Source organism: Salvelinus alpinus, chromosome 12, assembly GCF_045679555.1.
Source record: "Salvelinus alpinus chromosome 12, SLU_Salpinus.1, whole genome shotgun sequence".
Lineage (NCBI taxonomy): Eukaryota > Metazoa > Chordata > Actinopteri > Salmoniformes > Salmonidae > Salvelinus > Salvelinus alpinus.
In genome coordinates this window covers 11,233,527-11,261,160 of record NC_092097.1, presented here as the reverse complement: position 1 = coordinate 11,261,160, position 27,634 = coordinate 11,233,527, and the positions used below count along the sequence as shown (strand labels likewise).

Sequence of the window (27,634 nt, the reverse complement as noted above, 5' to 3'; positions counted from 1 at the left end):
TACAGGCTCAAAATGTCCAGAAACAAAGAACTTTCTTCTGAAACTCGTCAGTCTATTCTTATTCTGAGAAATTAAGGCTATTCCATGCGAGAAATTGCCAAGAAACTGAAGATCTTGTACAACACTATGTACTTCTCCCTTCACAGAACAACACAAACTGGCTCTAACCAGAATAGAAAGAGGAGTGGGAGGCCCCGGTGCACAACTGAGCAAGAGGACACGTACATTAGTGTCTACTTTGAGAAACAGACGCCTCACAAGTCCTCAACTGGCAGCTTCATTTAATAGTACCCGCAAAACACCAGTCTCAACAACAACAGTGAAGAGGCGACTCCGGAATGCTGGCCTTCTAGGCAGAGTTCCTCTGTCCAGTGTCTGTGTTCTTTTGCCCATCTTAATCTTTTCTTTTTCTTTGCAACTCATAGGTAGGTTAAAAACAACCCAGTTTTGGTTATTTAGTAATCCAGTCCTGGGTAAATATATTATTCTAACCCAGCCAGTTGGGTTGCTTGAATAACACAACATGTTGGGTTGTTTGGATTACCCGAACATGGGTTAATTTACCCATCAGTTGTGTTTTTATTCACTTTCATGTTGGGTTGACCCAGCAGCTGGGTATTTTTTTAATGTAATCCATAGGTTATTTCCAGGAGGGGTGGCCTATCAGGTGCTTGACTTTCGGTTATGTATTTTTGGCCACCCGTGAGATTAAATGTAATTCCTGTTCATCATGTTAAGTCGGTACACTGCAAATGTAAATGTTCCTTTAATATTTTTGCACAACATGTTTTAATACAAAATTGATAAAATTGAAATTTAGATATTCTAATAAAGTGGTAACTATCCCAACATTGGGATATGGATAGGCTCTTGCGGAACTAAATACACTTATGTACGCCTCATTAAAGCAACAAATGTGTCAGTGTTCAACCTTAATAGGTCATGTGATAATATGTACAACAGAACAGATGAACTGGAATGACAATTACTCTCACGGGCTGCCAAAAATAACTATCTGAAAGCCACGCTTAATTGTCATGACATACATTATTTAAAAATATATATATTATTATTTTACCTAGACTGATACATTGGGCACCAGACCCAGACCAAAACTGCATTTACATGGTCTGCAGTGGTCTGGAGATCAAGACCACAGGATCAAGACCCTATCTGTGCCTTTCAGACGGGCATAACCTGTCTGATCCAATCAGTAATAGGCTCTTCAGTAGGCACTCAGTAGGAGAGATACTGTCAGCATCATTAAGCTGCATTCCTCTCTCCACCCCTCTCCTCATCTCACTGTTAGCAGACATGTGAATACGGAGCTGTCTGTGCATGCGTGTGGAGAGCTTGGAATGTTTGATGTATGAAGGATGTGAGTGCTCTTTAACTTTTCTTCGGGACTGTCAAGCTCAGTATGCTTTGGTTTGAGTTGCCTTTGAATTTCTGGGGCTGTTTACCACAGTATGGCCTCATATATAAACCTGGTAGCCTTATATAATAAAAACAGTATAACCTAGTTTTTGCTCACACTTTTCTACCTTTGAATTACATATAATCAACTTTCATGGTTACGAAATTGGATTTTGAGCTTCAAAGTGGGTATAATGGGTCCCAATGTGCACTATTTGAGTAATTCTGAGATCTAAAATGTTTTCTCAGTAGCCTTATTTTATGTTGTGAAGAGTTGCTAGCTATCAGACAGTGTCCCTTCCTGCTGCACAGTTAGGAACAGATCTGCCTCTACCCTACTTTCTTCCCCTGAATGACAAACACAAACAAGACACAGGGTCTGAGACACAAACAGGACTAATTGGCAGCAGGCTTGTCACATATTCTCCCCATAGTCCGGACTCTCCAAAGGACCCTAATTCAGCCACTGAATTTGATGTGCGTGATGACAACGGTGGTGTCTGTGAAGCTGTGTAGTTCCTATGGGTCCCCTCTAACAAGCTCTATTTACCCGGACTTCTCAAAGAGAAGAGCCTTATCCTCATACGCTTTCTTCTTCTCAGCTGGAAGAAACACACAGATGTCTATTTTCTTCTCTTTCCTTCAGCATGTGCCACTCCCATCCTTCAGACATTTCTTCTTCATCTTTTGTCTTTCATATATAGTAGAATAAAACAGACTGTTGTAACCGAGTTTCCGTTGTGCTTCTGGGCTGATAGGCTCTGTGTTGTGTTGTGTTGTGGGCGGGCAGCATAAGGATGGGGATGCTAATGTTAGCTGACCTTCGGCTGAGGATCGATCCAGATCGTTAAGTTAGCCTTCCCTAACACCTGACCTCTTGTACAACCAGATATATAACCAGCTCCTCTCACTTCCCTCTCATTACATGCACCATTACATGTCTTCTCGATGAGAGCCTCTCCTCACCGCACTCATTTGTCATTCATTTCAATTAGTCTGTGGGCTTTCTGGGCCTGAGTGGACGCACGTTAATGTGAGTGTAATAATAGTAAAAGCTCTTCCAGCCCAGGTAGTGCGGAGCATGCAGCCAGGCCTTTGGCATATCATATTAAAGGGCCAAAGGAGACTTTTATGTGCTGCTCCATCTAAAGCTCAAGACTGAAAGCGGCGAATCCGAGCAGCTCCTAGTGCTGCTCACTGGGTTGTCTCACTAGGTGGCAGGCACACTGATCAAAGACGCGATGGGCCTGTGGAGGGCACTCTCCTCCAGGCTGCCTCGAGCTGCTCTGCTCCTGCCGCTTTTTCACTCAGCATCCTGTTCTGTACAGCTCGGTCCTACTGCTGTCTCTAATCACAACCTTAGGAGACCCCAATGCTGACTCTCTGTGATAACGCCGCGTCTGGAGGCGTAGGTTCTGCTGGACGATTGCCTGAGGGATCGTGTGGCAGATATTGAGGTGGATCTGACGTCTTGATTTGTAATGCATGTGATAGTTGATGTCGGGTCTGTTTAAATTGAAATGATGTTATAGTAGGCTTTGATCTACTATTTGATCAACAAGCCCTTGAAAATAGACCAGACTTGAGGATTTACACCACGCCCATGCTCATACAGTAGCCTACCATGCCACAGAACTACCAGATGGTGGCAGTGTTGATTTGTGAAAGTCAGGTGGAATCTCTGCACACGGGAGTGTATGCTGAAATAAATGATGCAGTGCACAGACTATTTAAGGGCTCAGCTCACCTTCCCCCAGGTTAACCTGCTACCTGCTGGAACAACAGGTCAGTAACAACAACACATAGTGATGAACCCACATAGCTAACCAGAGCCAACTGTCTGTTGAGCTTTTTAGGATAAATCTGACAGATAGAGAGGTCAAGCCTCATAGGTCAAACTCTTATTTCTGGAATTTCGGGTCTGGGGGGCCATTGGTTGACATTTTACAGAAGGAAATGTTGCTGGATCATAGTGACAGCTATACTGGTATGCACTCTGAAATCACCCAGGATTTGTTTAACAATTCAATCTGCTTACCATGTAGATTTTGATCATACTTAAAACAAATGTAGACAACTCATGACAAATCAAGGTGCATGCTTTGATTTGGTCTTAGTTATCCACTTCTGTGAACTTGTGTACTCTTTTGCTTGCACATCAGGTTGAGGAGTTCTGTATGTGCCTTCCCACTGGGCGCTGACGTCAGTTCAACGTCTAGTGTTGATTTACATTTGGTCGAGTTGTCAACCAACGTGAATTCAGTAAAACGTTTCACCATGTCCTTGGATTTAGGTTAAACGTACTTTTTAACTCTGCGTTGTTTGGAAAGGGCTCGTAAGTAAGCATTTCACGGTGAAGTCTACACCTGTTGTATTCGTCGCATGTGACAAGTACAATTTGATTTGAAAAAAAGACAAAATGCCCTGATGTTGATGACTTCCCAATCCAATCAGTTTCCCACGTTGATTCAACATCATCACATAGATTGTTATGGTTTAAATGACGTGGAAACAACGCTGATTCAACCAGTTTTTGCCAAAGGGGTTGTATACCCAGAGAGAAGTGCTAGAATATTGTAATGTCGGGTCCTCACCTGAACGCACCCTAGCATGATTAAAGCATAGCTTTTTAATGTATTTCCTATTCAAGCAGAACTCTGCTGACTGAGTGGGCTGTATCACGTGAATATTTAACGTCACTGAGGGCTGAGTACAGCTGATGACTTCTACAAGATGTGACAGGGGTTTTAACCTTTTGCTTTGGATGTGAACACTGAACTGCTACTGCTGTTCAAGAGAGCCTGGATTGGTGTGATCCTCAAGGCGTGTGTTAATGCTATGGCTTTAGTTATATTGTGATTAGTAGGAGGATTAAGAAGTGTTGCAGTGCCAGTGCTGCCTGCTCCTGCTGGCATCAAGACCCAAGAGTGCACAGGGAGGATGTAGGTTCTGGTTCTACCATCACCATAGCAACCAGCACTGAGATATGCTGTAAAAGTTTCATTAGAAATGTAAGTGGAATTCTTTTCCTTCTCGTTTTTTTTCTTCTCGCCCTCATTTGAATTTTGATTACTGCGCCTGTTGAAATACTTTTGAGTTTCTTGAAGGAGGGATAAACCTTTTTTTTTCCATCAGCCCTCATTGTTGAGAGTAGGAGTGGGCGGGTGTCTTTGTAGGCTTATCGTGGGTGAGCACTGAAAGGGCTGAATAACTATCAGTATAATTAGTTGGACCCCCACAAGGGAAACTAAGGGAGCTACTTTAGTATTTATTTGCTGAACTTGAAATGCTTTGATACATTTCAGTTTTATGCACATTTAATCACATTCAATTTATACTGCTATATGTTTAAGGAATATAGGGAAGACTTGAAGAGGATAGATTGCGTTGCCATTTGAGTCTCTCGTACATCAAGAAGTAAAATAAAACTATTTAAAATATGCAAATGCAATTCTTGTTTTTAACTCTCTTGGTAACAAAAATGTTGATAGAATCCAGAACGTGGTCAATGGATTGGAATTGAATAGACACAGCTGTATGGCTCAGTGAAAACAATACATATAAGAAAATAAGATTATCTGACTTACAGTGAAATTTCAAATAAGAGATGTCTTTGAGATGCACTATTTATACAAAAGTATGTGGACACCCCTTCAAATTAGTGGATGAGGCTATTTCAGCCACATCCGTTGCTGACAGGTGTATAAAATCGAGTACACAGCCATACCATATCCATAGACAAACATTGACAGTAGAATGGCCTTACTGTAGAGCTCAGTGACTTTCAAAGTGATACTGTCATAGGATGCCACCTTTCCAACAAGTCAGTTTGTAAAATTTCTGCCCTGTTAGAGCTGCCCCTGGCAACTGTAAGTGCTGTTATTGTGAAGTGGCAACGTCTAGGAGCAACGACGCCTCAGCACCAAAGTGGTAGGCCACACAAGCTCACAGAATGGGAACACCCAGTGCTGAAGCGTGTTGTGAGTAAAAATCATCTGTCCTCGGTTGCAACACTTACTACCGAGTTCCAAACTGCTTCTGGAGGCAAAGTCAACACAATAACTGCTCGTCGGGAGCTTCATGAAATGGGTTTCTGTGGCTGAGCAGCCGCACACAAGCCTAAGATCACCATGCGCAATGCCAAGCGTTGGCTGGAGTGGTGTAAAACTCGCCGCCATTGAACTCTGGAGCAGTGGAAACTTGTTCTCTGGAGTGATGAATCACGCACGCTTCAACATCTGGCAGACGGACGAACGAATCTGGGTTTGACGGATGCCAGGAGATCGCTATATGCCCCAATGCATAGTGCCAACTGTAAAGTTTGGTGGAGAAGGAATAATGATCTTGGGCTGTTTTTAATGGTTCGGGTGAGGCCCCTTAGTTCTAGTGAAGGGAAATCTTAAGGCTACAGCATACAATGATATTCTAGACGATTCTGTGCTTCCATCTTTGTGGCAACAGTTTGGGGAAGGCCAGGCCCTTTCCTGTTTCAGCATGACAATGTCCCCGTGCACGAAGCGAGATCCATACAGAAATGGTTTGTCAAGATCACATTTCCCTTTCTCGATTGAGAGGATTGGTTGTCCAGACTAGGTTCCAAACCCATTGTGGTGCAGTAAGACCCAACTGCTCTCTACATGCACGGGTAAGCTCCTATTTGACTGAAATAAGGTTGTTCATCGTTTAAATGCAATACGATTGCAATTTGAAGGTTCTTAACGTAATAAATGGTTTATACACATGTATTCGCTGTGGTTAAGAAATACATGAACAAATGCCAATAATTCATAAATAGTTGACTGAGTTTATAAGCAGACTGTATATCATTCAAATATAACCAGAAGTACATGTATAGCTCATTCAAGAGTTTTCTATGTAAACTCCTGTAAGGACCAGATTTCGGCTGTATACAAGCACGTCTTTGCACCTTGAAGTCCGCTCCACTAAAGCCTCTGCTGTGTGTGCTGGGCTGTCAACGCTAGGCTAATGCTGCTAGTGTTGTTCCATAACATTACAACAAACACTTACAGTGTGTATTTAAAAAAGCATTCCTCATTAGTAAAGGACATGTCGATAGTACATGTATACTATGATTTATTAATATGATTTGTTAATGTGCGAGTGTCAGTGGTGTGTGTTTAGTATATTGTGGTCTGTATAGAGTGTGTGAGTGTTTCCCATTTGTCACTCTGCAACAGATTGAAGTGTTGTGTTGAGCTCGGGATTGGAACAGAAGGTTTTGTTCGACACAAGCCAAAACAAGACTGTTGCGCCATAGGAATCGTACATCTGATAAGGACACAAGGGATCTCTGCAAGCTGGTCGGCATGGAGCAGAGCGAAGCAGGGGAACCCAAGCCCTGCCTGTATGCAAGTCTGGGTGTTTGTTTTGGATAAACTGAGGTCTGTGGATTCTCAGATTCTTGATTCTGGGGAACACAAACAATGACGCACAGAATTCCAGAACCTTGTTTAGTTCCTTTTTTAGAACAGCCTCCTGAATCCAGTGGCTGTCAGTGCTGTGTTTTATATCCTTCTCCGCCCACAAAATAGAGCAAATCTAAGCTTCCCACACACATCTCCATCTGCTAAGCATCATCTTCGTCACACATCAATGTTGAGAGTGACAGGATAAGTTGCTTTCTGAGGAACTGGGGGACCATGGAATGAGGCTTACCAAGGTGAAGTATTTGTCATTCTATCCTCAGAAAGGAAAGATTTTGGAGCCGGCACTGTGGTCAATGCATAGTAGGGTTTTGGCAGCTATCCCTATTGCAGCAAGGATTTACTTTTGCAGAATAAATGCAGTTATTCTTTGACAGGTCTACAAAGTCCATTTGATTCTTTCTATCTCTAAGGGGACACTTTAGCTCTCAATTAGATATATTGTTTGGAGCATGGTTTTGAGAAAAGTGTCCAATTTCTCTGGAGAATTTAGATGCGTAGACAGTCAGGGGATGAATTGCACTCTTCCATGGATACTGAAGCAGAACAATGTAACAAACAATAAAATTACAGGCCTGTGTGGACGCTGTTAGATACCGAGCGGGATTGGGATATTTTATGCAAAGCAAACCTCTGAACTATAATGGATCTGTCCAAATGCCTGTGTTTGAGCAGCTTCACAATTAGCATTACAGTTGCAAGCTTTCCAAAGCCTCAAAATGAGCCTCAATCTCTCCTCTTTCTGAAAGTAACAGATCATGTTACTGTATAGCCTTTAGTTTAGATTCAATACAGGCTTTGTTCTCCCAACATGATTGTGTTGGGTGTTTTCCTGGCATCAGTGCAATTGAGACGCAGCCGAGTGTCATTCTCTTGGTGGTCTCAGAACCTTGGAGACCTCTAATCCATTGATGCAGCCCTGGGCCTGAGGTTTGAAGTGTGAACCCAGCAAACAGGAGACGTCCTGATGGACATTCAGTGACGTTCCCATTAGGTCCTTTAAGGGTTTTGGTGTGACGTTATCCGTCTGACGTTCTGAGAACGTTCTAAGAACGCTGTGTGATGGTCCCAAGGGAATGTTTTCTGGGGGACCTTTTTCTTGTTCCCATGAACGTTCTTGGGACGTTGTGTCAATGTCCCCTGAAGCTCCCCTGATTGTTCCAGGTGTCCCAAACCATTACAAGTAAAGTAATGAAATGGTATCTGGTTTTAAGGTAAGTTGTACGCTGTTCAGCTAAAATAGTGTACAAATCTTTCATCAATGACAGTATGTATACATTTGACAATATCAATATGACCCCACCTGGGATTTGAACTCACAACCTCTGCATTTGGGGTATGCTGATCTTTCTGCTGTGCCACAAAGGCTGTAGAATTCCAGAATTCCCATACACAATTACTTATAACACATCTCTGCACAAAAGAGTGCCAACTGCACTGCTATTTTAATTATCGGTTAATCTGACTTCTCTCATTGATTTCATTGACTTATTTCAGCATTTTGAGTTAGTTTTTTTTTGTTTCGTTTTCTAACGTTGGTGGGGCTTTAATGTTACTCAAGGAATCACTATGATAAATATAATTGTTTTTCTTGAGTGTATTTTTAACATAGCTGAAATTTACCTTGATGGGCAAAGTGTAGGAATAGGCCTACAGGTGAAATCAGTCGTTGATACAGACATGGTGGGGTAGCTGGAAGATCGGAATCCTGCGACCCAACAAGTTGTGAGTAAGTTCCATGTGAGGACGTTAAATAGTCATTACTGTATGACTAAACATACACAATGTAATGTATGTCAAATTGTGTCAAATATGTGTGTTAAAAGCACTGTTAGCATTGCCAAAAGACAAAGAGCTGTGAATGGATCAGTGTGTCACCAATCAGAGCCTCGATGGGCTTGGCAACACTAACAAGGGGGAAGTGTAATGAAACTATGGTCTGCGTGCCCTAGCTAGAACATTTATTTGAGACCATCAGGTGATGTCCTCGGGAACAAGACAAAACCTACAGGGGACCATGACCAGTGGCGATTTTAGTATGGACATCTTGGTGGGGCAAACCAGCAAAGCCACTATACGACGTTATTTTATTAGGCCAATGTGGTCTAAAAAGGAAGGAAAACACAGTCACATGGATCCACTTTTATTGACAATATACCGGTGCACAGACAGCGCATTTCGCGAACAAAACAACTCTCGCAATATCAACTGGAATTACATGGGTCTATTACTGAACTTTATGTTGAATTATCATTTTTTGAATGGGAAGAGACTGTCACTGGCAGACATGGTTACAGACACAACAACATGATATAGAATCCCCTCCTCGTGAAGAAAAGCACATGAGCTAATTATAATACACAAAGTAAGCAAAACAATGAAATCATTCCAACATTTCCTAAAATTATGAATAAGAAATTCATGAGATAGACCTATGAAGCAAAATAACAATTGAGATGGACAAACTATGGCATAAGGGAACGATGAGCCAATAAGAGACAAGCAATCATTTGGATTCAGACATTATTGAGCGAGTAGTGCTGAAATTTTGAAATGGACAGCGACATAATTCAGAACATGGGCCGTTCTTACAATATTCGAGGATGACTTTTCTCTAAAACAGGCTATAGGCTACATGTGCCACACCAAGTCAGTAGGCTAAGTTCTTAGGGGGAGAGGGACCAAATTCTTTTTACGTTGTTTGCAAACTGATATGTGACATGAATGAATGCCAAAATAACATGCAAAACAGGCACACAAAAAAAGACAAAACCTCCAGGAGACCATGACGCAACGTCCCAAGAACGTCCTAAAAACAACCTCGGCACAAACCGGGAACTAGTCAAAACCTCCAGTGGACCTTGACACAACGTCCTGATGAGTTTAGGCAACATTTTACGACGTCTCTGGGACGTCCTAACGACTCATTATTGTTTGCAAGGAGGTCCTTAGAACTTATTTTAAATTGCCTTGGCAGTAGACAGGCTTCTGAGACTGTACCACAGCACCAGGGCAGGGAGGGATCCCCAAAGCTGCTGAAGGATTGAAACGATCATCTTTATTTCTCTCTGCACCAGCAGAATATTCTTATTTATCTATATTGCAGGGCTGGATAAGAAGGATTGGGTGAAAAACCACATCATTACCTTTTAAATTGGTTCGTTTTGCTATTACACCGTAGCGAAACAAATCTGGCTCCCATAGGAAACACTATGCAGATTGATATTTTAACAAACATCACAAAACACAGAAATTAAGTGTGAAATGCCCCTCTAGAGCTGTTACATTAATAAGAGTTAACTGTTTTCTTACAGTTTTATGATTCTGCTGTTGACTGGTCTCATTACAGTTCATTGTTGATGCCATTGTGTCTTTGAGTGGCTCTACAAACCCTGTAATGAGCGCCCCTATTCTGTTTCACATGTGCAGTGCTGGAAAAAGTACCCAATTGTCATACTTGAGTAAAAGTAACGATACCTTAATAGAAAAGGACTCAAGTAAAAGTGAAAGTCACCCAGTAAAATCCTACTTGAATCAAAGTATTTGGTTTTAAATATACTTAAGTATCAAAAGTAAAAGTATAAATCATTTCAAATTCCTTATATTAAGCAAACCAGACAGCACCATTTTCTTGTTTTTTAAATTTACGGATAGCCAGGGGTACACTCCAACACTCTGACATAATTTACAAACGAAGCATGTGTTTAGTGAGTCTGCCAGATCAGAGCCAGGGATGTTCTCTTGATAAGTGTGTCTGGGTGTCAGGGAAAATGTATGGAGTAAAAAGTACATAATTCTGTTTAGGAATGTAGTGAAGTAAAAGTTGTCAAAAATATAAATAGTAATTTAAGTACAGAAAACTACTTAAGTAGTACTTTGAAGTACATGTGTATATGTGCCATGTGGAGGAGTACTAGACTGACACTAACCCAACAATGCTTTGGTGATTTCATTGACCATCCAGTTGATCCTTAAGGAACTTAAAATTACTGAAAAGTGTGCAAATGGGTAGCTTTAATGTCTATATTTGGATATAAAAATACCCTTGTTATAATACAAGGAACATCAATTATTACAGAGGCCTTGTTCAGAGAAAGACAAAACGCTATTGACTTTAAAGATGTATGCTTGAGCAAATAGTGAAGGGACTAGACATTTCCCTATATCTATAATGATATAAGCCGTGTAGCTCTTGCTGAGAAAGGGCAGTGATAACATTTCTCTCAGTTATGCTTATCAAATGCTTGAGTTCACACATGGTCAGCTCTCCAGGTGATTTGAATGCTTAGGCAAGGTATTCAATCATTGATCTGAAAACAAGCGTTGACATTTCCTCTACTGTTGTACTCTCTGTAGAATAAAGGGGCGTGTATTCATTTCCATGCTAATTCCTTGTCTGCTTTGCACTTGCTGTGTGAATATGATTACATGTGAAGCTAGGAACGTGTGCAGGAGAGCACCTCACCAAGTCCTTTGAGGGCCGACCATGTTTTCATTTCTACCGGGAACTTAATGGATCAATTCATGTTAGTGATTTCCCAGAGAGTGTACATATCTGTTTTCCCAGATGTAAACGGTCGTTTATCAAAAGCGTAGAATGAAAACCAGCAGACCCTGTGGCCCTCAAGGACCGGAGTTGTGTACCCTGGAACTACATTAATGGAAGGAGTCACCGGCCTTATGAGTCTAGAGGTTGTTACAAAACTTTACTTGAAGTAAAGAAGAGAAGTGGAGTATTATTCTAATATGGTTTTGTAATAACCTACCTTCAGCTTGTTTATCCTCTTATGTGAATAGTGGAAACCTATTTGAGAAAACTGCATTTTCACTCTATTTTGCCATATTGAAGTTGGATTGTTATAGAATTGCTTTTTTTGAGCTGAGCTAGCTCTCTCTGTCATTGACAGAACGCATTGAATGGAAATTCAAAGTACAGCTGAAGGTGTGTCTGTTCTCCACGTCTGGCAGAATGTCGTTTTCAACAGCAGCGTTTTATTACACTGCAGCGGGTCCGCCCGCTGCCCGTCTTTCTGCCAGAAAGAGGTACTGTACACCTCGTAAATGTTGAATGTCAAATTAGAATCCATTCGTCAACCGCTGCCATAAACATTACATTTTTCCCTGCCTCTGATTTGATGTGTGCCGCTGCCTGCCTGCGGGGGCTGTGTGCTCATAAACATGTCTCCCTGGCTGTGTGATGCTGTTGCAGTTCAATGAAATGCTGAAAGGTGGGAACATAAATCTTTCATCATTGTGTTGATAGACTGACCTTGGTTGTCATCTGGGACGGGGTCACACGTGACCAGTGTCCCTTGGTTCCACTTCCCTACGCTGACCTCTCAACCTACTCTGCAGGTCACCCTCCTCTTCACCTCAGTGTGGCCTCCCACCACAAGGTCAAATGTCATCTGCTCTAATGTCTGATATGCTGACCTGCGTAGACAAGCACAACCTCCTCCTCTCACCCCTAGACAGCTACTATAGCATGTGTGGTCTGCACAGCTGCCTATTGAAGTGAAGACCACCATTATCCTTCATACAGGACATGGTCACATTAGTGCTCCCATCACAGGGGCTTGGGCCAGAGAGGTTAATGGAGCATTTACAGCCTCCACGGTTAGGTCTCTATGAAGTGAACATAGTGTGTTAGTTTCAAAGTGCTGCACATATTGTTGCTTCGACTCTAGCGGCTGAAAAACAAAGGGTTGCATGATCGCCGGAGCTTACAGCATGAACAAATGCAGCAAATGGGCTGGAGTGAGATTTGTGTGCCGGTAATGGACTTACTCTAATGATGCCCCCCCCCATGGTTACGTGAGAGAGAGGGATTAATGCTGAGAGGAGACCAGTGGAGGGAGCAGTGCTGTAGCTGTGGCCATGGGGATGGGAGCGATTATAGCTCAGCACTCAGAATGCAAATAGGAGAGATCAGCCAGGGCAGGGAGGGAGAAGATGGGAGAGCAAAGCCAGAGTGAGGGAAATCAGTTGAGCTGACAGGTCACCATGGCAATGGATGGAAAGGCCGACGGTCTTATTGTTGTAAATGTTGTGTGTGTCTGTTGTGTGTGTGAGTCAAATTAAATATGCATGGCCCTGAACCTTTTTTTTCTCTCACTCCCTTCCCTCCCTCTCTCTCTCTCTTTCTGTCTCACTCTCTCTCCTAGCGGTCCAGTCTCTGAACAGTCTGAATGACCAGATAGTCCACTTCATGGTGACCAGGCCCGGTACTCTGTCCCGGGAGGACGAGGCCTTCATGCCTGGAGAGAGAGACACCTTGAAGAAGTCCATGGCCCTGATGAGGCACCTGCTCATGGACTCACAGGTATTACCCCTGATCTCTAATCCCTGACCCCTGATCATTCACCTCCTTTAAAACCAGGGCAAGAGTCAAAAGGGAAAACAAGTCTCTGCTGTAGGAGCCTGCTGAAATCCAGTGAGGCAGGATCTTTTCACAGCAATTGTATTTATTTTTATTGAACCTTTATTTAACTAGGCAGGTCAGTTAAAGAACAAATTCTTATTTACAATGACGGCCTACCAAAAGGCAAAAGGGCTCCTGCGGGGACGGGGGCCTGGGATTTAAAAAAAAGAAGCAATATAAATATAGGAGAAAACACACATCACAACAAGAGAGACACAACACTAGATACAGAGAGAGGGCATTCATATTATGATGTCTCATACTTGGGCTGTTAAGAATAGACTAGAGTATTTATAGTTCATTCACTCCAATGTCATTAATAAAAAAATGGATTTCAACTGATACTGTACTGGACTATTTCCTTCCAAGCAAGCAAACTAAGAGAGGACTTGAGAGAGTTCATGTGCTCTGTTACATCAGTTGACTTCTGCTCCATCCTTTTCTTTACGGACTGTTATGATGACGTTTGCAGGTACCTCATGTAGTCCTAGGGTGTTTGTTCAAATCTTTCACCTTGTGTTTTTTTTCTTTTCTGGAGAGGATATAGCTTCTCCCAGGGAACGGGCACTGACAGGGCAGCTATGAGTGAACTAACTCTATGCAGGACCTGGGAGAGACAAAAGTCAAACAAAACGGAATCGTCCCCAAATGTCGATGTTTGAATAATTGAATGTCACCTCGTTCAAAGAGTAGCATAAATAATGTAATGGGCTCTGTCTTTTAAAGCTCTCAATTCAAGTGAGCTTTTCGTAATCATTAGCCCCAACCCCCGCTATGACAGCATCAGCACTGCAGATATGGCCATAATGTGACTCGGACCGGCTCACGGATTACAGTACGCATAAACCAAGGCCCCAATATCATGCCGACCCAAGTACCCAACAGTGCACATCCATGTTGGAAATTGTCTCCAATCTGGCAATACACTGCCTATCTTCATTGTTGTTGTAGAGGGGAGTCTGGCCATGAGCTAAAGCATTGTATTGTTTCTCTCTCCGTCTTCAAGATGTATGGAAAATGCTTGTTTCAATCACAATGCTTTCCATTGCCTTTTCTGAACAGTTATTTCCTGGACGTAATGATCTCCTTCCTACATCAGAAGGGACTCTATATGTATGATATGTGATGGATTTCTATAGAAAGAAGTAATACAACAATCCACATGTATCCTCTGGTTTGCCTTGGATCGTTTGATAAATCATCTTTACAGTTTGTCTTACCCCTGAATCGTCTCATTCCTTTTCTGTTCTTGTTTTGCTAGATGTTCGCCGGGACTTGACACAGTGATGGATTTGTCTTATCCTTTAGTCACATCACACACTTACATGATGAATATAGAGTCCCCTCGCCGTTCTCCCCGAGATATTTGTCTGAGACGCTGCGGTGTCATTGATTAAAGAGAATGTAATTCAGCAAAAGGCCACCGCCTTCTCCTCGGCCCAATCGTATGCAAGCCAGAGTGAAAGATTGCTAGCCCACAGTCAGTTTCTCTGCAGCTCAACAATATAAAACTGTACGGGTGATGGATGAGCAGGGGCCTTCTGCCATGAATGGACTGCTGATTATCTGGGTGAGAAGTTAGTAGCAGTTCAATGTTAAGTGAAGCGTCTTGTAGCAGTCAAGTTGACTAATTGTATACCTGTTGCCCTGGCTTTGTGTCCCGTAGACCCACTATCTTTACTTGCACCCGTTTCCCCCCCATGAGGCCCATCCTGTCACCTGTGCCCCTCCATTGACGCCCTCTTCTCTTCCCTGTCAGTTGTAGACACATAGTAGAGTAGCTATAGTATAGGCTACCCCTGTTTGACTGACAGCGTTGAGCTCTGCGTCCTCTACAGGACCTTCCCTTAATTTTGGAATGGTAGGCTTACACATCAGTCTGGGCAGCACAGTGTCTCTCTGCTACGTTCTCCTCCCCTCCGGGCACAGTGGGACCTTTCTGAACTGTGCTTCCCAATGCTCTGTTTGATCAGTCATGATCACCGTGATTACATCCTCATATCTGTAGTGTTTGACTCTACCCACGGAACCTCGCAAAATGGGATGTGAGAAAAGTCAAGAGACTATTCTCAATTTACCTACACAGGAGCAGTGCCTGCCAGCCTGCCTGTCAGCCTGCCTCCCAGCCTGTCTTCCAGCCTGTCTACCCAAAGTGTTTTGCATTCATTGAGGGTAGAGCAGCAGCAGGCAAAAATTTGAAATCAGTCTCCCCCCCCCCCATCCCGCTCTCTCCATCCGTGTTAGCTGTCAATCTCGGGGTAAGTCTGAACCAGAGTTCATCTAGCTGACAGCAGGGCTACAGCTGCCCCTCTCAGTCTAATTGGTTCTGTGGCAGAGCCAGACTGGGCTGTTCTGGTGCCCCGCAGAACCTTAAAGAGCCGGCACACCCTCACCTCGCCGCCCTCCAGCCTGCTCTGACATCACCCGCTGTCACCAGCCCAGCACAGCCCCGCGCCTGCTCTCACTTCATCACCCATCATGTTGTGGGTCATTAGATCGCTTACACTAATTAGTGCTACTTGTGGTTGAGGAACGTGAGCGCCTGGCATAGGGCTGCTGAAGGAGGATATCTGTCACCAAAAGTATTCATGTTTCTCATTAAACACTGTATCATAATGATGACATCTGTTTACTCCGTCTTGTTGGGATTCATAAAGTGCTAAAGAACAGAATTAGTCACAAGCGAATTATGTGAAATAAGCAATATTGACTTTGGAAATTGAATCAAATATTTATTTTTTTATCAAATATTTGGTTTGACTGCAAATAAATGAAACAAAAAAACAATCTGATACGTTTTATCTGTTAATTTCTCAAGGCAAAGTCCACTAAAAGGCAGATTTATTTGGGGAGAAGGGATTTAAATAGTTTCTCTTTGAATGCTGTCACATAATTGATTGCCTCGTTAATCATTTTGCACGGATGCATTATTTATGTGCTGTGCTGTGGCTGGGTGACTAATCAAATGCCTTTCTGTGGGTGTGGCGACTGACTTGGCGTAGCGTAGCGTTACGTTGCGTTACTTTGGTGGAGGTGTCAGTGGGTTTTCCATAGGTTGCTGTTCTGATCTGTTGATGGTGGAAAGAGAACTCACTGCTCAACCACTTAGTACTGCTCAGAATGTCAAAATACTGTACGGTAAACTATACCCAAACTCAGGAGCAGTACTTCAAACTGTTGCAATACTGAGTCAATGCAGACTAAACACAAAGCCGGACTGGGACTGGTTAGAGACCCCAAAAAGAGCAGTCCTGGCACCCATACACCATTCACTGTCAGTTTGGGTGTCATGGTCACTCTGTCCAAGCAGGAGAGCTTTCCTTGTGTATTAGCTAAAGGCTTTGAGCCGTTTTACAGAATAATAGATAGCCCACTGTAGGCAGACTGTTAGATGGGAGACCAGGAAGTGATTACAGTATTGATCGGACAGTGGGTTGGCGTTATGGGTGGGTTGTTCTGCAGACCTTGCACATCCTTAATCTCCCCTCTCTTCCACTACTCAGACGTTCAGGGTCAGGGTCTGTCTGTTTGGCAATGAACGGTGTCTGTAGTGGAAGCAAAAACAGAGAGCCTAGAAATTCCATACTGGACGAACACAGAGGCGAAAAGGCAGCCAGAGCAGGAGGCAGCAGTAGTATGATTAGAAGTGCTATTAATCCTAGCCATCACCTCCAGCCACTTACGGTCAGTTCACAAGAGTCTGATTATGAGCAATGCACATCAAAAACATTCTAGTCAATTACAACATTTTAGGAAGATCTGAGTAAATTTGGTGGAGTGTGCAGATTTACAACTACAGTGAATTATGTTATGGCTGCTACAAAACATGTTTTGATTAGACAGATAGGTAAGGTGCCAATTTGATGCCCAATTATAGTGCTTTTGGCACTGTCACCATTTTAAATTATTTATTGACCAATCAAGAGTTAAAGGAGGGATGTGAGCCAATGGCCTGTGAGAAAATGAATTGGGAGGCTGGGGTATTGATCCAGCTGGGTTTGGATTCTAGCCCTCAGTTCTTTCTGCAACTCCTTCAGCTGAGGTGTGTGTGTGTCTGGGTCTGAGAGGGGGTTCAGGCCCTTCACATATTGCACTAATAAACTGATCAACAGACACACAAAGAACGACCCAGGCGAGTGTTGATTTGCTGCCCCATCTTGAATATTGATCCATAACTCCTAGCTAGCGTCTCATCATTACTTGTATTCTACTACTTAGAGCCTTGCAGGCCATGGATGGTGTGTATGAGAGTTGTCGGCCTTCGTTTCAAGTGTGAACCCTTTACTGCCGAGGTAAAGAAAATAATAATAATTACATTGTTTTGTCAGAGGAGAACACAGATCTTATCTCATCTCAGCAAACGACAATGTCTTTCGTCTCATTTGACTGGCCGTCATTACTTTCTCTGCCACCTGATTCATCGTGTGACGGTGTGAGATAATTTCCTGAACCAAGGTTTCTTCATTTGATAGACTGGTGCGGTCTGGACTTCAAAGAGAGGAGGTCGTTCATTTTCTAGCTGTGCGGTTTGAGCTGATATGCCCTTTCAAACCGATCTAGGCATTTTAAACCACTATGATACATTCGTTATTTTACATCTGTTTTGGATCCATCCAACTGTGGAGAATCTGCTGAAATGAAATACCTGTCATATCTAAGGGTCCTATGCCTGGATGAGGACAGAATAGCACCGCTGTTGGATACTTCACTTGCTTTATCACATTGAGGATATTACCGCCTGTCAATGGCATGATACGCAGATGTAAGTGATTCTTTGCATTGTTCCCCAAGTCCCTTGAATACAGTAGAATATCATCTCTGATCATACGTCCAATAACCCCTGTACATTGAGGGCACATTGCTCGGTAGATCAAGCCTTTGCTTTACATGTAGGAATTTTGTGATGGTGAAAGAACATGTTGGGGTTTGGTCGTCTAAAGCCCTCACCAAAGCTGCCTGTTGAAGCAGTTTAAACTGGAGCATCACTTGTGTGTACGTTGCCATAGAAACGGAGAGTGCTGTCACAAAGGTGATCCGGATCACTACACTCACTCTTTCTGCAGACCAAAGGTGCTCACCTCAATTTCAGAGAGAGTGTTGATGATATAAAAGGTCTCTTCCTCCTCGCCCATCTGCTCCTGACTGACAGGGAGAGTGTTTGTGCTGTTCGGGGCCCTTGTTGTGGTCTTGTTTGTGTCTGGTCGAAGGGAATACGTTCACTCGTCTCGCATTGGAAACTCTGAGAGAGCTCTGAGGGGAGGCATGGAGATGGCTACAGAATGTCCTCAGAGAGAGAGAGAGAAGCTGAGGCTGCCAACACCAGAGTTCAGCATACAGTACAAGTCAAAAGTTTGGACACACCTACACATTCAAGGGTTTTTCTTTATTTTTACTATTTTCTACCGTGCAGAATATTAATCTCACAACTTCCATCCTCTTGGTCTTCTGTGCACAGCAGCTGATGTCTTGAGGTGTCAGGCCTCAAGAAGAAACACCCTCAACAGCAGGAGAAGAAATCTCACAGACGAACAGATGCTAAATAATGAACTAATGGTATTGTTCATACATCTCTCCTCTCTGAATGAATCAAAACAATAGCAAACTATATCAGAATCCCTTATGGTCTACAGTACCACTCAGAAGTATGGACACACTTCCTCATTCAAGGGTTTTTCTTTTTTTTTTAAAACTATTTTACTATATTGTATTATAATAGTGAAGTAGTATAGTACAGGACTTTACAATAGGAACCTGGGCTTGCTGCAGCGCCACCAGCTGGCCACAATACAGAACTCCATGAGATGAACTGTACTAGCGATTGCAGAAAGCCAGGAGTTTGATGGCGGTTCTCGATATTGAATCAAATATACTATGGATGCAGGTTTATTCTTAGGAATGGTTGAAGGTTCTGGGCAAAATCCATAATCCAGACCTAGTTTTCATCATATTGCTGTTCAATACTGTTTCCATTTTACCAGGATGAGGTCGCTTTCCACTATATAAAGTTTTAGTCAACTGTATGATTAGGATAAAAAAAAAACTTTTTGGTATTTTCATGTTAAATGATACCTTCCTTAATGTCCTCTGTCCCCTTCAACGACCAGTTGCCCTACCACAGATGTCCCTGCCACTGTGATGACTACTATAATGACTAGTGTAATCACATGGACAAGGTTACCAAAGATATATCCCATCTATTTATGAGCGCTGCTACGTGTTTTAATCCTGACAGTTCCCAGAGTATCCTGGCCTCGTGTGTGTGTGTGTGTGTGTGTGTGCGTGTGCGTGTGTGTGTGTGTGTGTGTGTGTGTGTGTGTGTGTGTGTGTGTGTGTGTGTGTGTGTGTGTGTGTGTGTGTGTCAGCTAGCTTTCACTCCCAATCTGCGATTTTGGACAGGACACACAAGAACCCTAGTGATGAAGTGAGACCGGCTGAATTGCCTCAAGAGCCACTTCTCAGCAAAGTGGTTAAGGCAGACAGGTTGCCCGCTTTAGACATGGCTCATTTGAATTTGTTCCAGCGTGTTCTACCAGTTGTCTGGTCAAATTCACTCAATTTGTCATTTCGCTCACATGTTAATTGTCTTGTGCCCCTGATCCCCTCATTGGGTTTTTGGAGACCTCTACGTCAGTCTATGTTATTATGCATAAGGTGACACAATAGAAAGCCACCGCAAATTGATATGAAGATGAATAGAGAAAGTATAGTGTCACATTGGATGTTATAAATTAGATAGGAAATGTCCCTGATAAAGAAATCCAATTCCAGCATGTTAAAAAAATTAAGTGGTTGGAATCATCATGATCGTACAGTAGGCTGTGTACGGCATCTACATAATGTGATTAGTATTCATTAGAACTCCCACTATGTTTTCCTGGGGTTATTCCCCTGCCCCTGTTATCTCCTCCAATGGCTCTGTGTCACTGGATAGCTGACTCACCCACTGATGGCCTCTCATAACAGTCCTAATGGGACTTTAGTTTATTTCACAATGAAGAAATTGTCAAAGTACAATTACAAAGATGCTATGCAATCTATACACTGAGTGGACAAAACATTAGGAACACCTTCCCTTTTTGCACTCAGAACAGGCTCAATTCGTTGGGGCTTGACCTCTACAAGGTGTCGAAAACGTTCCACAGGAATGTGGGCCCATGCTGAATCAAATGCTTCTCACAGTTGTGTCAAGTTGGCTGGATGTCCTATGGGTGGTGGACCACTCTTGATACACACAGGAAACTGTTGAGTGTGAAAAACCCAGGAGCGCTGCAGTTCTGGACACACTCAAACCGGTGCGCCTGGCACCTACTACCATACCCCGTTTAAAGGCACTTTACATTTACATTTACATTTAAGTCATTTAGCAGACGCTCTTATCCAGAGCGACTTACAAATTGGTGCATTCACCTTATGATATCCAGTGGAACAACCACTTTACAATAGTGCATCTAACTCTTTTAAGGGGGGGGGGTTAGAAGGATTACTTTATCCTATCCTAGGTATTCCTTAAAGAGGTGGGGTTTCAGGTGTCTCCGGAAGGTGGTGATTGACTCCGCTGACCTGGCGTCGTGAGGGAGTTTGTTCCACCATTGGGGTGCCAGAGCAGCGAACAGTTTTGACTGGGCTGAGCGGGAACTGTACTTCCTCAGAGGTAGGGAGGCGAGCAGGCCAGAGGTGGATGAACGCAGTGCCCTTGTTTGGGTGTAGGGCCTGATCAGAGCCTGAAGGTACGGAGGTGCCGTTCCCCTCACAGCTCCGTAGGCAAGCACCATGGTCTTGTAGCGGATGCGAGCTTCAACTGGAAGCCAGTGGAGAGAGCGGAGGAGCGGGGTGACGTGAGAGAACTTGGGAAAGTTGAACACCAGACGGGCTGCGGCGTTCTGGATGAGTTGTAGGGGTTTAATGGCACAGGCAGGGAGCCCAGCCAACAGCGAGTTGCAGTAATCCAGACGGGAGATGACAAGTGCCTGGATTAGGACCTGCGCCGCTTCCTGCGTGAGGCAGGGTCGTACTCTGCGAATGTTGTAGAGCATGAACCTACAGGAACGGGTCACCGCCTTGATGTTAGTTGAGAACGACAGGGTGTTGTCCAGGATCACGCCAAGGTTCTTAGCACTCTGGGAGGAGGACACAATGGAGTTGTCAACCGTGATGGCGAGATCATGGAACGGGCAGTCCTTCCCCGGGAGGAAGAGCAGCTCCGTCTTGCCGAGGTTCAGCTTGAGGTTGTAAAATATAAAGGAGACTTTGTCTTGCCCATTCACCCTCTGAATGGTACACACACACAATCCATGTCTCAATTGTTCCGAGGCTTAAAAATCCTTCTTTAACCTGTCTCCACCAAGTGGATTTAACAGGTGATCAATAAGTGATCATAGCTTTCATCTGGATTCACCTGGCCAGTCTATGTCATGGAAAGAGCAGGTGTTCCTAATGTTTTGTACGGTGCAGTTCTAGTACATACAGTGTTAAGTTACGTCCCAGACAACCTGATATTACATTTATTTATTTAACCAGCAGTTATTTCTACAGCAGTCGTGAGTATAGGAAAACAGTGCTCTCTGACTCAAGCAATATATATTTCAATATCATTGAGTCAAATAACATTCTCTTAAATCCCTGGAGCACTTTTATTTTGTCATGCATCTTCATGGTTTCTTTAGAGAGCAGATTGTATTTTAATGAACTCTTGTCCTCTTGTCTGCTGCATGACATAAGATGCCAGGAAGGTGCAGTTGAAATACGCATTGACCTCTTATACCCTGACTACACCGCTCGTGTCGCAAAATAAATTTAGGAATCTATGTTATTCAATTATTGCACCCACACTGCTCGCGCGCGTCAACGAGCGTCTGCGTTGCCAAGGGCTAAAATAGAAGTCCCTTCTATTTCTGACGCAGATCGCGCTGCAAGTCCTGCCTCTCCCATCTCCTCATTGGTTTATAGAAGCAGGTACCCACGTGCCATCTCCTCATTGGTTATACCCACGTGGGTGATTGAAAGACAAACTTTGTTGCCGGTCGTCGTGGTAATACTATGAAAGTTTAGATGCCAATCACCATATAAGTTCAAAGATAAAAAAGCCTGGAAGGAGGAGAGATGACTAGAAACGATTCGGTTGACCGTTTTATGTGTGGATTAATTGTCGGAGTAGAGGGCCTTGTGCATTTCAGGTAAAATAACAACTCAATGTTTATATCCCAGGACCAATTATCTAGCAACAGCAAGCTAGCTAAATAGGACAAATTAGCTAGCAAGTGCAAGCTAAATGTTTAATGCTTTTCGACCTGTCCCCAAATTAATGTAATTGGTTCAGAGTTTGTTTTGATAGCCCTGGTTCCCGCGGAAACAGTAGTATATTTTGTTAGCCTTGACGTAGGATGTGAAATCTGAAACCACTTGAAGCTGGGATGTCCCTCCTATAATTTAATTCGCTCTTCCGACTGTTCATCAACTCCTGGCTGAACCCTACATCACAGCCACGGACAAAGCATATGCCTGCAATTGTTACATCATAATGCAGCAGGTGAGAGTGGTTTCATCATGGTAGCATCTGAGATTGATTTATAGCCATTAACAAAATACATTTACATTTACATTTAAGTCATTTAGCAGACGCTCTTATCCAGAGCGACTTACAAATTGGTGCATTCACCTTATGACATCCAGTGGAACGGCCACTTTACAATAGTGCATCTAAATCTTTTAAGGGGGGGGGGGAGTGAGAAGGATTACTTTATCCTATCCTAGGTATTCCTTAAAGAGGTGGGGTTTCAGGTGTCTCCGGAAGGTGGTGATTGACTCCGCTGTCCTGGCGTCGTGAGGGAGTTTGTTCCACCATTGGGGGGCCAGAGCAGCGAACAGTTTTGACTGGGCTGAGCGGGAACTGTACTTCCTCAGTGGTAGGGAGGCGAGCAGGCCAGAGGTGGATGAACGCAGTGCCCTTGTTTGGGTGTAGGGCCTGATCAGAGCCTGAAGGTACGGAGGTGCCGTTCCCCTCACAGCTCCGTAGGCAAGCACCATGGTCTTGTAGCGGATGCGAGCTTCAACTGGAAGCCAGTGGAGAGAGCGGAGGAGCGGGGTGACGTGAGAGAACTTGGGAAAGTTGAACACCAGACGGGCTGCGGCGTTCTGGATGAGTTATAGGGGTTTAATGGCACAGGCAGGGAGCCCAGCCAACAGCGAGTTGCAGTAATCCAGACGGGAGATGACAAGTGCCTGGATTAGGACCTGCGCCGCTTCCTGCGTGAGGCAGGGTCGTACTCTGCGAATGTTGTAGAGCATGAACCTACAGGAACGGGTCACCGCCTTGATGTTAGTTGAGAACGACAGGGTGTTGTCCAGGATCACGCCAAGGTTCTTAGCACTCTGGGAGGAGGACACAATGGAGTTGTCAACCGTGATGGCGAGATCATGGAACGGGCAGTCCTTCCCCGGGAGGAAGAGCAGCTCCGTCTTGCCGAGGTTCAGCTTGAGGTTGTAAAATATAAAGGAGACTTTGTCTTGCCCATTCACCCTCTGAATGGTACACACACACAATCCATGTCTCAATTGTTCCGAGGCTTAAAAATCCTTCTTTAACCTGTCTCCACCAAGTGGATTTAACAGGTGATCAATAAGTGATCATAGCTTTCATCTGGATTCACCTGGCCAGTCTATGTCATGGAAAGAGCAGGTGTTCCTAATGTTTTGTACGGTGCAGTTCTAGTACATACAGTGTTAAGTTACGTCCCAGACAACCTGATATTACATTTATTTATTTAACCAGCAGTTATTTCTACAGCAGTCGTGAGTATAGGAAAACAGTGCTCTCTGACTCAAGCAATATATATTTCAATATCATTGAGTCAAATAACATTCTCTTAAATCCCTGGAGCACTTTTATTTTGTCATGCATCTTCATGGTTTCTTTAGAGAGCAGATTGTATTTTAATGAACTCTTGTCCTCTTGTCTGCTGCATGACATAAGATGCCAGGAAGGTGCAGTTGAAATACGCATTGACCTCTTATACCCTGACTACACCGCTCGTGTCGCAAAATAAATTTAGGAATCTATGTTATTCAATTATTGCACCCACACTGCTCGCGCGCGTCAACGAGCGTCTGCGTTGCCAAGGGCTAAAATAGAAGTCCCTTCTATTTCTGACGCAGATCGCGCTGCAAGTCCTGCCTCTCCCATCTCCTCATTGGTTTATAGAAGCAGGTACCCACGTGCCATCTCCTCATTGGTTATACCCACGTGGGTGATTGAAAGACAAACTTTGTTGCCGGTCGTCGTGGTAATACTATGAAAGTTTAGATGCCAATCACCATATAAGTTCAAAGATAAAAAAGCCTGGAAGGAGGAGAGATGACTAGAAACGATTCGGTTGACCGTTTTATGTGTGGATTAATTGTCGGAGTAGAGGGCCTTGTGCATTTCAGGTAAAATAACAACTCAATGTTTATATCCCAGGACCAATTATCTAGCAACAGCAAGCTAGCTAAATAGGACAAATTAGCTAGCAAGTGCAAGCTAAATGTTTAATGCTTTTCGACCTGTCCCCAAATTAATGTAATTGGTTCAGAGTTTGTTTTGATAGCCCTGGTTCCCGCGGAAACAGTAGTATATTTTGTTAGCCTTGACGTAGGATGTGAAATCTGAAACCACTTGAAGCTGGGATGTCCCTCCTATAATTTAATTCGCTCTTCCGACTGTTCATCAACTCCTGGCTGAACCCTACATCACAGCCACGGACAAAGCATATGCCTGCAATTGTTACATCATAATGCAGCAGGTGAGAGTGGTTTCATCATGGTAGCATCTGAGATTGATTTATAGCCATTAACAAAATACATTTACATTTACATTTAAGTCATTTAGCAGACGCTCTTATCCAGAGCGACTTACAAATTGGTGCATTCACCTTATGACATCCAGTGGAACGGCCACTTTACAATAGTGCATCTAAATCTTTTAAGGGGGGGGGGGGAGTGAGAAGGATTACTTTATCCTATCCTAGGTATTCCTTAAAGAGGTGGGGTTTCAGGTGTCTCCGGAAGGTGGTGATTGACTCCGCTGTCCTGGCGTCGTGAGGGAGTTTGTTCCACCATTGGGGGGCCAGAGCAGCGAACAGTTTTGACTGGGCTGAGCGGGAACTGTACTTCCTCAGTGGTAGGGAGGCGAGCAGGCCAGAGGTGGATGAACGCAGTGCCCTTGTTTGGGTGTAGGGCCTGATCAGAGCCTGGAGGTACTGAGGTGCCGTTCCCCTCACAGCTCCGTAGGCAAGCACCATGGTCTTGTAGCGGATGCGAGCTTCAACTGGAAGCCAGTGGAGAGAGCGGAGGAGCGGGGTGACGTGAGAGAACTTGGGAAGGTTGAACACCAGACGGGCTGCGGCGTTCTGGATGAGTTGTAGGGGTTTAATGGCACAGGCAGGGAGCCCAGCCAACAGCGAGTTGCAGTAATCCAGACGGGAGATGACAAGTGCCTGGATTAGGACCTGCGCCGCTTCCTGTGTGAGGCAGGGTCGTACTCTGCGGATGTTGTAGAGCATGAACCTACAGGAACGGGCCACCGCCTTGATGTTGGTTGAGAACGACAGGGTGTTGTCCAGGATCACGCCAAGGTTCTTAGCGCTCTGGGAGGAGGACACAATGGAGTTGTCAACCGTGATGGCGAGATCATGGAACGGGCAGTCCTTCCCCGGGAGGAAGAGCAGCTCCGTCTTGCCGAGGTTCAGCTTGAGGTGGTGATCCGTCATCCACACTGATATGTCTGCCAGACATGCAGAGATGCGATTCGCCACCTGGTCATCAGAAGGGGGAAAGGAGAAGATTAGTTGTGTGTCGTCTGCATAGCAATGATAGGAGAGACCATGTGAGGTTATGACAGAGCCAAGTGACTTGGTGTATAGCGAGAATAGGAGAGGGCCTAGAACAGAGCCCTGGGGGACACCAGTGGTGAGAGCACGTGGTGAGGAGACAGATTCTCGCCACGCCACCTGGTAGGAGCGACCTGTCAGGTAGGACGCAATCCAAGCGTGGGCCGCGCCGGAGATGCCCAACTCGGAGAGGGTGGAGAGGAGGATCTGATGGTTCACAGTATCGAAGGCAGCCGATAGGTCTAGAAGGATGAGAGCAGAGGAGAGAGAGTTAGCTTTAGCAGTGCGGAGCGCCTCCGTGATACAGAGAAGAGCAGTCTCAGTTGAATGACTAGTCTTGAAACCTGACTGATTTGGATCAAGAAGGTCATTCTGAGAGAGATAGCGGGAGAGCTGGCCAAGGACGGCACGTTCAAGAGTTTTGGAGAGAAAAGAAAGAAGGGATACTGGTCTGTAGTTGTTGACATCGGAGGGATCGAGTGTAGGTTTTTTCAGAAGGGGTGCAACTCTCGCTTTCTTGAAGACGGAAGGGACGTAGCCAGCGGTCAGGGATGAGTTGATGAGCGAGGTGAGGTAAGGGAGAAGGTCTCCGGAAATGGTCTGGAGAAGAGAGGAGGGGATAGGGTCAAGCGGGCAGGTTGTTGGGCGGCCGGCCGTCACAAGACGCGAGATTTCATCTGGAGAGAGAGGGGAGAAAGAGGTCAGAGCACAGGGTGGGGCAGTGTGAGCAGAACCAGCGGTGTCGTTTGACTTAGCAAACGAGGATCGGATGTCGTCGACCTTCTTTTCAAAATGGTTGACGAAGTCATCTGCAGAGAGGGAGGAGGGGGGGGAGGGGGAGGAGGATTCAGGAGGGAGGAGAAGGTGGCAAAGAGCTTCCTGGGGTTAGAGGCAGATGCTTGGAATTTAGAGTGGTAGAAAGTGGCTTTAGCAGCAGAGACAGAAGAGGAAAATGTAGAGAGGAGGGAGTGAAAGGATGCCAGGTCCGCAGGGAGGCGAGTTTTCCTCCATTTCCGCTCGGCTGCCCGGAGCCCTGTTCTGTGAGCTCGCAATGAGTCGTCGAGCCACGGAGCGGGAGGGGAGGACCGAGCCGGCCTGGAGGATAGGGGACATAGAGAGTCAAAGGATGCAGAAAGGGAGGAGAGGAGGGTTGAGGAGGCAGAATCAGGAGATAGGTTGGAGAAGGTTTGAGCAGAGGGAAGAGATGATAGGATGGAAGAGGAGAGGGTAGCGGGGGAGAGAGAGCGAAGGTTGGGACGGCGCGATACCATCCGAGTAGGGGCAGTGTGGGAAGTGTTGGATGAGAGCGAGAGGGAAAAGGATACAAGGTAGTGGTCGGAGACTTGGAGGGGAGTTGCAATGAGGTTAGTGGAAGAACAGCATCTAGTAAAGATGAGGTCGAGCGTATTGCCTGCCTTGTGAGTAGGGGGGGAAGGTGAGAGGGTGAGGTCAAAAGAGGAGAGGAGTGGAAAGAAGGAGGCAGAGAGGAA

The 27,634-nt window shown here is 44.5% G+C and overlaps 1 protein-coding gene across 7 annotated transcripts in view; it reads left to right on the top strand.

Annotated features, from left to right (window-relative positions):
• Positions 1-27,634, top strand: part of kaznb (kazrin, periplakin interacting protein b) — a 159,312-nt gene that overhangs the window by 19,769 nt on the left and 111,909 nt on the right. For all 7 annotated transcript variants that reach the window (XR_011667142.1, XM_071334969.1, XM_071334968.1 and 4 more), the window contains exon 2: positions 13,025-13,182. Coding sequence is in view for 6 of the 7 variants with exons in the window: in XM_071334969.1 (XP_071191070.1) it covers positions 13,025-13,182 (158 nt within the window). In the remaining variant the exon portion in view is untranslated. The remainder of the gene's footprint in view (positions 1-13,024; positions 13,183-27,634) is intronic.